General features: G+C 40.3%; 1 protein-coding gene across 3 annotated transcripts in view; it reads right to left on the bottom strand.

Moving 5' to 3' along the window:
* The window catches only part of ZBED6 (zinc finger, BED-type containing 6), a 27,944-nt gene extending 18,672 nt beyond the window's left edge, over positions 1 to 9,272 (bottom strand). Inside the window, exons 1-3 of one of the 3 annotated variants that reach the window (XR_551353.1) lie at positions 9,047 to 9,272; positions 2,754 to 2,807; positions 1,332 to 1,392 (exon numbers count right to left, since the gene is read on the bottom strand). Coding sequence is in view for 1 of the 3 variants with exons in the window: in XM_008584249.1 (XP_008582471.1) it covers positions 3,971 to 6,910 (2,940 nt within the window). In the remaining 2 variants the exon portion in view is untranslated. Of the gene's footprint in view, positions 1 to 1,331; positions 1,606 to 2,753; positions 7,171 to 9,046 lie in introns of those variants that run through there. The other 2 variants (XM_008584249.1, XR_551352.1) reach the window with 2 other exon arrangements.
* Between the last annotated feature and the right edge of the window lie 2,035 nt (positions 9,273 to 11,307).

Here is an 11,307-nt window from a genome sequence, read left to right as displayed (position 1 = left end):
ATGGGGATCCAAACCCTTTGACCTTCTGTCATGACTCCCAAGACTAATTTTACCTACTGCCATCATTCATCAATCAAAGGCTGCCAACCTGCCAAAACCTCACTAGTGCCAATGAGCTTTCTTTCAAAACAATAGGTAGCACTTGTCTCTAGTAAAACTCCCAACCTTCTTTCTTTCTTTGTTCTTTGAACCTACTAGAGACCACCCCGGTCTGTGATATGCCTTGGATTGCAATCCTGTTTTCCCAAATAAACATTTTTCTTAGGGATTTGTGTCTTTTCAAAATTTTTTTTAAAAAACACAAAAACAAGCTAAAATGCAACATCTACTCCCGATAAAAAGAAAAACTCTTAGTAAATTACAAGAAACTTCCTTAGCATAAATGCATTTAATTGCCAGAAACCATCAGCAAATGCAACATGGTAAAACACTAGAGATAAGCTCATTCAAGACAAACTAGAAAGAATGTTGACTGTCTCCACCATCAATCAACACTGTTCCAGAGGCATATGCAGTAAGGAAGGAAAAAAAAGGCATAAATACTAGAAAGGTTTAGAAAGACTGAGACAAAAAATCCAGTATCTGCAGATTATATATTTGCAAACTAGAAATTTTATCAACTAAAAAACACTGAAAATAATAAGATAGATATACAAAAAGCAGTAAATTTCCTCTATGCTGGCAACATTCAGATGATAACAGAGTCCCACTCACAATAAAACTATAAAATATACAGGAATAAAAATAAAGATGTATGCAAGACCCATATTAAATTAAAAGCAAAACCAAAAAACTATGAAACTACTAAGGCACAGAAGACCTGGATAATGGATAAATAGGATAGAGGATTAAAGAAGTTATTTCTCCCCAAAATAATGCATACATTGAATGCAACTCAAGTCAAAATCCCAATGAGAGTTTATTATTGAAACTTGACAGATCACAAACTCATCTAGAAGAGTGCTTGAGAAAAGTAAAGACACTTTACAAGGGAATGAGAGAGCCGCTTGATCTGATAGTATAAATGGTTAATATAAAAATGTTTAAATGTAATATTGGCAAATGAATAAGTACACAGATCAACAGAAATTGAGAGTCCATAAATAAACGTGATTTATGAAAAAAGTGGCATCTGAAATTAACAACAAAAGGCCAGCCATTAGAAAAAAATTTCTACTTCATACACAAAAGTTCCAGAAGAATAAAAGCAGGGATGGCAACAAAAAGTCTGAACGATGGCCATTTAATTTCTTACTAATCCAGGAAAATTATGCCTTAAATTACAAAAACGTTCACTCCTTTAATTAGAAAAGGCCCATTTCCCCACTTACATTAGCTGGTTGCTCTCAACAGGAACATCTGTGTCTTCACTGAGTTCCAATCTATTTACGCCTGTAGGTCGAACCAACACTCAATCCATGAATTAATAATAATGAGGCAGAAAGAATTTTTCTCCTCACATTGCCAAGGAAACCTCTCAGCCACAATTCAAACACAGGACGTGTTTTTAAAACATCTCCCAACTATTGAGAGATTAAGTCCATTCGAATAACCTTTGTCAGACTGGAGACAGCTAGGGTTAGTTATCTCCTCAAAAACAAAAAAACAAAAAAACAAAAAAAAAAAAAAGAAAGAAAGAAAAAAGAGTTCATTTAAAAATGAACTTGTGATTCAAAGGGTTATTAAAAAAAGAAAAAGAAAAAAATCCATCTTCCATAGCCGAGTAATATAATTTAAAAAGAAAAAAAGAAAAAAGAAAAAAAACCACCAAAATTCAATAAGATCCAATTTCTGGTCTTCAAGATATCTTCACCTATTAAGAAAAAAACAGAAACCTTCCCCCATCTTTATTATCTGTATAATAAAAGCATACTTGTATGTAAAAATATTAAGTGTTTCATGTATATAATATACATATACATATATACTGGTTTATACACACACACACATATACACAAACGTGTAGAAATAAAACATTTGGGTAAGTTTCCCCTTTTAAAATACACTATAAAAGTCTTTAGATTTGGATTCATCATAAAAATAGTGAACTTGCTTTTATATCAAAGTATTATGAAGTTAATGTTATACTAAATTTTGCCCAGGCCACAAAATAAAGACAAAGGGAAATCCTTACACATATATCAATGTGTATAATATGGATGTATGTATATCATCATCATCATCAGGGAGTGTTTAACCAAAAAAGATAAAAACGTATAGTTATGGAGTAACTACAGAGTGGTGCAGCAAGCTGTAGAAGGCAGAGCAGCATTATAGCCATCCTGAACTGGCACTGTCAAAACACAGAAAGCTTCTATCTAAGGGAAAATTTTTTCTTCTTTTATATCAACACCAGTGTCACTGGCATGACATTCAATATTGGCCCTGCAAAGGCTTGCTTATGCAGCCTAGTTCCAAGTTCTTTATCAGTGTTGGCTACAGCTGAAGACTTTGTAATTATCCATTTACTCCAGTTGGTAAAAGGGTAAACTTTTGGGGTTGAAATTTCATTTCACAATGGTACATTTACCATTTAAGAATATCCAAAAAAACTAAAATCAAAACAAAACAAAACAAAAAAAACTATTTTGATACATAGAAATGAGTTCTAAATTTTGAAAACAGTGCAGTAACAAAGCAATTGTGATTCTTATGTAATAAATACTACATAACTTCTAGGCTAAATCTTCCCAAATACTATCCAAGACAAAACTAAAATCAAAACTTAAAAAAAGTGGACACCTTTTACTCACACTTAATACTAGTCAATTTTCCAGGAATTTTTTGGGCAGGGAATATCCCCAAATCTAAAATGAAAAAAAGGAAAAATTGGGATCTTACATTAGTTATTCGGTCTGAAACTCTTAACAGACTTTTACTAAAAGTCATCATTTTCTGGCCTCCCACTCAATCACAGAAACATACTTTGAGTGGAAAGGGACCTTAAAGATCACTGAGATCAATTCACTCATTTCATTCACCAATGATTTCTAACACACGAAATACTGCTTATTTTCAGTTAAGAATACAGTGGCCAAAACAACCTCACAATTAGCTAAGAATACAGTACTACAAATCATTAAGTATGTTTTTAAAGAGATCACCTAAAATTAGAGAAACATTCTTTGGGAAAATGCATACTGGGTTTGTCAAAGTATGCACATTGGGTTTTCATTCCAATTCCCATTTGATCCTTTTCAATTTTTGCAAACTTTTAATTATGTATTTACCCATAAATTATACAAAAGCACCTATACATTCTTTTATTATTTTTATACTACTTTATAAATGTTGAAAAAGGCAATTCAAAGATTAAAAGTAATTTTTCCTAACTTGTTTTTAACAGTTCCCTTTTACATATGTCCAATGCTAAATATAAAGGGTAACTCTATCACACTCAGTTAATCTGAAATTATAAACTGATCAGTATGAGGAGGAAATTAGAAATTCCCAAATATAAAACAATTTCATAGGTTTACTTTCTGCTAAGTTGTAAGTAAGCATCAGGGTTCTAAAGAAGTAGAAAAATTGGTGGGGGGGGGGGACGTGAGGAGGAATGCCAGCTTGGTACATTTCTTTCTCATTTCATTGGTTTTAGAGCAATCAAACTTCTCATGTTAGGTGAAACTTTTACTTAAAACCAATTACTAGGTCAATCTACTATCCAGAAGTAGCCTAAGGCCTTTTAATGCTGCACTATATATTTTTTTTAATTAAAAATATCTTCTCTCTCAATTGGTATAAACAAAATTTTCAAGTGCTAATTACACTGAGTTGCAATTGTGAAACCTTTAATCTTCATTTTATCAACATTATATTGCCTGAGGAATTTTCAGCCCTTTTTGTGTTTCCGGGTTTCCCCAGATTTGTTTTTTAAAGAATCAGTATGACTATATTTAACAACTATAGCAATTTAGGATACAGTAAAAGCGAAAAGTTGCCCATTTTAAATGGAGAAAGGAAACAGAAATTAAGGTAATATTTCTTTTTCATTGCTTTGAACAACATCATTCTCAGGATCCCAGCTAAGAACCAATGTAGAATAATCATAGTTAACATTTTTCAAGTTCATTTTCAGAAACATCAGCTGTTCTATATTGTCAAAGTCCAGGCTCATGATCTGCTTTGGATGAAAGTGGCTATTTGTGGTAAAGATACATTCAGATTGCCAACTACACATGGGGCAACTTAGATAATGAATGGCAACTTGGGTCAAAGCTGGCCATATGCTCACCTTCCTTTGCCAGTAACTTAAAGGGTCATCACCTCCTGAGAGCTCTGAATACTTCTCTTTGAAATACTCATCTACTACTGCTATAGCAGAAGGAAACATAAAGCTTTTGCTTCCAATGGTAACACTGTCTGCAGCTGAGCTATCAATGGAACCTGAATTGGAAGTTCCTTCTTTTGCAGATGAGGTAAATGAATCAGCTCCTACTGTAACTGAGGAACCAGAAGCTTCTGAAGTTGCAATTTGGCAGACCTCTGGTGAAGATTCCATATAATTACAAACCTCTTCAGCAAGGATCTGCTTATAAGTATCTAAATCAGCACCTTGAGGAAAAAAGTCTTCCAAACTGTTTTTAAAGCAAGGATCTAACAAAGCAGCCAAGATACAGGGCTTAGATTTGAGCATGGCACTTAGTAGGGTGTCAGTTTCAAGTTTGAAAGATAAACTGTCCACCAGATTGAGGGCCTGAGTAATACCTCTGACTTGAAAATCGTCTCTGAGTTTCTGCAGGGAAAGGAGTAGATGATGGATTAGGGGTAGCACCTGATTCAATCCTGTAGTCTTCACACTCACTTTCTGGGTGGCCTCCTCAAATGGCTTAAGAATATCACAAACATAAGTCATCAGAGTCCACTGAAGTGAGGTAAGCACAACTCCACTGGCTCTACCGAGACTATGGTGAACTGAGTAGCAATGCTCCAAAAGCCATTTTAACATATAAAAGGTAGAAATCCAATGGCCAGTTTCATCCTGCTTTAAATTCTTCCATGGAAGTTGGTGATCATTTTGGAACTCTTGCAGTATCTGACGTGCCTTAACCGAATGACTAAAATGATGGCAGGTTTTCCTAGCAGCCACTAACATATTCTCAATGCTTTTGTGCTCACAGAAAAAGTCCTGAATGACTATATTTAAACAATGCAGGAAGCACGGCACGTGGGTAAAACCACCATCTCTGATTGCATGTACCACATTAGAAGAATTGTCAGAGACAATGAAGCTAGGGATAAGGAAATTAGGAGAAAGCCACAGACCAATCTGGTCATTTAATTCTTGTAAAATGTTGGTTACCAAACAGTCTTTGGCCAACCCTATAACACAAAGTACTGCCCATTTTCTGAAGTTGGGAATCCTGTCATTATTGGGAGAAGGTGCAGTTTCCAAAGAGACCCAGTGTACAGTCACAATGAAATAGTCAGTGGATGGGTCATGGGTCCATAGGTCAACAGTCAAGTGGATCTTTTGGCTTTGAACATTCTCTAAAGTTAAGAAAATTTTTTCTCTGACACAATCATATAACTGAGGTACAGCCTTAGTGAAAAAGTAAGCCTCTGATGGCAACCTGTAGTCAGGGGCCACAATCTGCATGAACCTCTGAAAGGCTGGGGTTGAGAAGTAATTGTAAGGATGCATATCCTCCACAATCATTTGAATAATTGCCTGACTTATTCGACTTGAGACTGGATTTTCACAATATGTTGTTTCTCTCTCCTGTGCATGCATCAGAGTGTCTTGTTCTGCAAGAGGAATAGGACTCTCAGATCTATTTTCAACCTCTAACACAGGAGGCTCATCTGAATCAGAGTCACTAAGGTCCTCAGCTGTTAAATCTTGGCTGCCTGTAGACTTCTCCCCATGCAAAGTATCACTCAAGAGATCATTTCTCTCAGTCTCAGCTTCATCTAATCCATCTCCAACAGCACCATTGTCTTTGTTGGCAACAGCCCAATGGATGGGATGTGTGGCCTGCAGGTGTCGTTGAAGTGTTGAAGTTCCTAAGTGGGAACCAGGCCTACCTCGGCTCACACTTCTTTTACATATATTACACACAGCTCTCGAGATGTGTTGAGGATCAGTATAAAAAAAATTCCAAACTGCAGATGTCTTGGCTCTGGTTCCAGGAATTAAAGCATGCTTGACAATGTTACTTTTGATGAGAAATCTCCCTCTTTCTGCCCGCAAGGCATCAGATGCTGATTTACCACGTTTCCTACCCATTCTATTATCCTCTAATGGATCACTAGGAATATATTCAAAGCTTCCATTGCTTCCAGAAGAGGGAGATAAAGATACATCCAAGGTAAACTCCTCCTCCCCACTAGTGACTCCAAACTTGTTGGCTCTGGTCCAGTGAGGTGAATGCCTTGCCTGCAGATGTCGTTGAAGAGTAGATGTACCAAGATGGCTGCCTGGTTTACCTCTGCTGACACTTTTTTCACAAAGGTTACAAATAGCCCGCCAGGTGTACTGGGGGTCAACGTGAAAGAAGTGCCACACAATGGATGTCTTGGCTCTGGTACTAGGTAGATAGATTTGTTTTTCTATATTGCTTTCAAAAAGACTTTCTTCATCCTGCTCAGGGGCACTGGAGGCTAACAAAGCTGGGGCATCTGCAACAGGCCTTCCAGATCCCAAATCCTTACTAAACTTTTTGGCAAGGATCAATTTTTTTCGGCGCCTTTTCCCCTTAATCCGCAAAGCCTTCTTCCTTTTCTTTTTAGCAGGCAATTTTGCCTCTTTATCCACTCCTTCTGCCACCATCTTTCCCTCTACCACGACTTCTGCATCTGTATTAGAATTAATAGGAACACATCCCAAAATGCCAGTACCACTAAAAGTGCTGCATCTTCTGCCAGGAGAGAGAGAGGAAACTGGTACACTTAAAGTACATACACTCATTCTCTTTATGTCTCCAAAATTCGTACTGGAATCTATTAGCGGGTTTATTACTCAAGCAGAAATATAGCTGTTCCCCTCTACTTGCATGATCTTCTCTCCAATTTCTATGGGGAGTCAAATTCCCTTTGCACCAATGACTTACAAGCCAGGTTATTTTTGGAGGAAAAGTGACAGCAATGGAGAACATTCCCAAACTCTTTCTTAGAGGGCTTTAAGATCCCTCCCAACTTTCTGAATTCTGAATTTAAATAGTTCAGTGTCCTCATGTTATAGAGAAAAGAACTGAGGCCCACTTTCCTAGAGTCATAGAGTTGATTAGTAGTAGCTAGAAGCCAGGTCTTCAAATCCCAGGTTCACGTTCTTTCTGCTTCATCAAGAACCATATCTGGTTGAAATGCCTTCAACTTTAAAAATGTATTTTTTTTTATTATGCCTCATGACAGCAACATCGATTTCTCCTTAATTCTGAAATTAATCATTTTCAGGAAGTTTCATTTAAACAAAAACATAGTGCATCATTCAACATTCATCATTTAGGACTGTGATTCGACCCAAAGAGTCAATTGTGGAAAGCTAAGTCAGACTCCACATACTGGTCATTAATAGCAAATGCCAGTTGAGCCCTTTCAGCTCTAACTAAAAGTAATACTATTTGGTAGGATGGGGGTGGCTAAAAAAATGCTTTGAAGAATAGAATTAAAAAAACAAGGTTACAAGCTGCATTTTTAATTTACTATTCGTATGCAAGTTTACTTTACAGATATTTTTAGACTGGAGAAGCTTTGGAGCCTGTAAATAAGTAACTCAGAAGTTGGACTCTATATGAACAGCAAAAACTGAAATACGACCTTTAAACCACTTCCATTCCTTTTCGATTGATCCCTCCCTTCCCCCAATACCTACATACATTTACCCTAAAAAGCATCGCTATCACTAGCTCCACAGCCTACTTTTCTCAAGATCCAGAACCAAGGCCTGGAAGATGACAATATAGGCCTTCCCCATAGGAATCCGCACCGATTATAGGAGTTTAGGGGGTTTTCTTCATTACGGTTTCACCAATCCTACAAGGAGAACGGAAGTGTCCCTGTAGCTCTTGACTCCGATGCTGAGGACTTGGGGGTGGTAGTGTAATTAGGGTGGGGAATGGGTGTAGGATACCGGAATTAAGTCGGTGGCTTTCTGTATGTGGAGTTTGAGAAAATCTCCAAAGTAGTGGGACCCTGGAGAGGAATGAGAGGAGGTAAATTCAGCTCCTGGCGCTCAGTCTGATTTAGGCAGTGAGGGTCCGCCAGACTAGAGAAATTGTTGCCCCGAAGAAAACAATCTAGCGTCAGATCTCTCTCTCCGGGAGTCGGGGAACAGTCGGCTTTCTGGGGCTGCTCCGGGATCCCGCAGTTTCGCCAACACCGGATGTGGGGGAAGGGAGGAAGGAGCAGGCGCCGTGAGGGAGCCAAGGAGGGGGTGGAGTAGAGGGGGTGGAGTGGGGGTGAAGGGAGGTGGGGTGGATGGGAAAAGTGAGCGGGAGCCGGGGCTCCCAGCCCGCCCCGGCAAGGACCGCGGCCGGGAGGGGGGGGGAGGGGGCGGTACGGCGGGGGGGGGGGGGGGAAAGGTGGGCGGGAGCCGGGGCTCCCAGCCCGCCCCGGCAAGGACCGCGGCCGGGAGGTGGGGGAAGGGAGGAAGGAGCAGGCGCCGTGAGGGAGCCAACGAGGGGGTGGAGTAGAGGGGGTGGAGTGGGGGTGAAGGGAGGTGGGGTGGATGGGAAAAGGGAGCGGGAGCCGGGGCTCCCAGCCCGCCCCGGCAAGGACCGCGGCCGGGAGGTGGGGGAAGGGAGGAAGGAGCAGGCGCCGTGAGGGAGCCAACGAGGGGGTGGAGTAGAGGGGGTGGAGTGGGGGTGAAGGGAGGTGGGGTGGATGGGAAAAGGGAGCGGGAGCCGGGGCTCCCAGCCCGCCCCGGCAAGGACCGCGGCCGGGAGGTGGGGGAAGGGGTCGTTACGGCGGGGCTGATGGGCCCGCTCTGACTTCCCCGGCTAGGCCGCGACCCAAGGGCGAGGGGAGGCCGCTGCCACTCCCCTCGCCCTCTCCCCCACCTCCCCGGCCCCAAGCCACCCGGGAATCAAAAAACGGGTCTAGTTACCAGAGAACAGAAACTTTACCGAACCGATGACACTAGCCCCGATTCCCGCTTGCTGCCACGTCTTTCTTCTTTCTTAGCCGCTGCCGCCCGCCGTCCTCACAGCAGCAACACCAGCAGAAATCCAAGACTGCCAGCGTCAAAGATGGCGCCCGGCCTCAGGCTCGTTTCTAAGGCCCCGCCAGTGAAAGTGCCAGCACGACGCGAGGCGCAAGGATTCTGGGAAGTGTAGTTTCCTTTGTGAGGTAATGCCTAAGATGGCTTCTGGGGTCACAGGGTCACGTGAGAGGGGAGGAGCTGGGTCGGGGGGCGGAGCCGCGTAGGGGGAGGAGCTGGGTCGGGGGGAGGGGGCCTTCCTTCCCAAGGAATTCATTTTAGATAGGGGGCTGTTGAAACCGTCTTTAATAAAGTTTTGTTTTTGTTTTTGTTTTTTTAATCAAATGAGGCATAAGTGAAAAAGCCGCAAGAACTGTGTATCAGACAGTAAGTGCTCAGTTCGTTCTTACGAAGTGCTTCGAATAAATTGTCCGAACCGTGTATAAATTTGACTTAGAAATAAATGAACTACGTTTTCCATGCAGTGTTGAAGGGTATGTGCTTTTGTTGTTTGAAGAAGTGAAATTAGGCTTTGGGGGAGTTTCTCTTATTTCTTAAAACGAATTTACGTATTGGGAAAGTAATTCGTGCTCGTCAGAAAGTTCATGGTCGGGGGAGGTAAGGAAGACTGTCACCAGTCGCTTCCCCACTTCATTGTTAGCATCATCCGGGATTTTACCATTTGAATGTTTTTCCCCCTGATTATAAAAGTAATACACAAAAGTGGCTTTTAAAAAATTTAAATAATACAGAAATATATAGAGTAGAAAGTTTATATATTAATCTCTTTCCTAAGAAATAATCTCTCACTAATTTAGTATATTTCTTTCCCAACTTTTTTGTATATACTTAAATATATTAATTACACTGAGCAAATACGAGCCCAAGATCCTCCTGGGTTAGTGGCTCTGCAGATCTTGCTTAGGTGGCAACATTTTACCTAACTTGGATAAAAGATACAGTTCCACTACGAAGAAAGGATATACTTGATGGTAAATCAGATGGGACTCCAGGCACCTTTTATTTCCTCCTGAGCTTGTTCCGCCAGGACCCAGCTTGGTGTGGTAGTCCTAACCCCTGACTGCGGACCTATCAGGGCAGAGTTCTGAGTCCCCTCACACTTGGGCTTTTATCTTCTTTCAAAGTGAGAAGCAAAAATAGAAAATAGAAATAAATTTTTAAAAAGGAACAAAGTGAGAAAGCCACATTAGAATCCTACCTTCAATCCTTGCCTTACATGACAATATTCTGTGATTGCCATGTCAACCAGTCCTAACAAGCAGGTTTCTGGAAACCAGTTTCTGTGCCACTACCCCTAGGATTTTTTAATTTAACAAAGGGCTCTCCAAACAACTTAAGGGTTTTCCAGCCTAGGGCTTTGCAAGTTGCAGTCCTGGCCTGACTGGTATGCTGTATGTAGTTTATACTTATATATTTCATCAAATCCAAAGTATCATTGATTGTAAGATATGTTCTTATTTTATGGCCCTCTAACAGAAGAAAAAAAAAACCCTGCCAATTAAACTCTGACAGGCCACTGATCAGAGATGTTAAAATTAGAAAGGGTGTGCATCTTAGAATGAATGAAATACAATATTGTAAAAATAAGAACAGGCTAAAACAATGCATATTGTTTTACAATTTGCTTTTTTTCACTTTACAATATATCTCAAATATCTCTTTTTTGAAAAATGTTAACATTCATACATATTTGTGGGGTATGGTGTATTGTTTCAATACATGCATATTAATCTTGAATACCTCTTGTGGTCTTAGAGGCTACCACATTATTTTATAATAGTTCCCATCCCACTGTTAGGCTCTTTTTGCCATTTGTCACACAAGTCCCTTATTGATGGAAATAATCATGTTTGTTTCCATTAGTCTCTCCTAAAGTGGAAAAGAAAAATAATAGGGTAATAGGGACATTGAAAAGGGCAGGGGTTAAAAGGAGAGGCTGTTGAAAGAGGGGGAACTAGTTGGAAGACCCTCTCAGGGCCAGGGGAGTGTATACATGGGGATCACCCTATGTATACATACAGAATCTTCAGGGGTATGTGTGGGCTTGCGCTTTGTATGTTATAAGGGGGTAAAGAATCTAGACCAAAGGTACAATACCAGATTCCCCCTACCTATGCTGCACGTCAAATTCTAAATGCATTTCAGTC

This window comes from Galeopterus variegatus, unplaced genomic scaffold (genome assembly GCF_000696425.1).
Source record: "Galeopterus variegatus unplaced genomic scaffold, G_variegatus-3.0.2 Scaffold3189, whole genome shotgun sequence".
NCBI lineage: Eukaryota > Metazoa > Chordata > Mammalia > Dermoptera > Cynocephalidae > Galeopterus > Galeopterus variegatus.
Note: the sequence above shows the minus strand (reverse complement) of the source record. Positions and strands in the feature narration are given on the sequence as shown.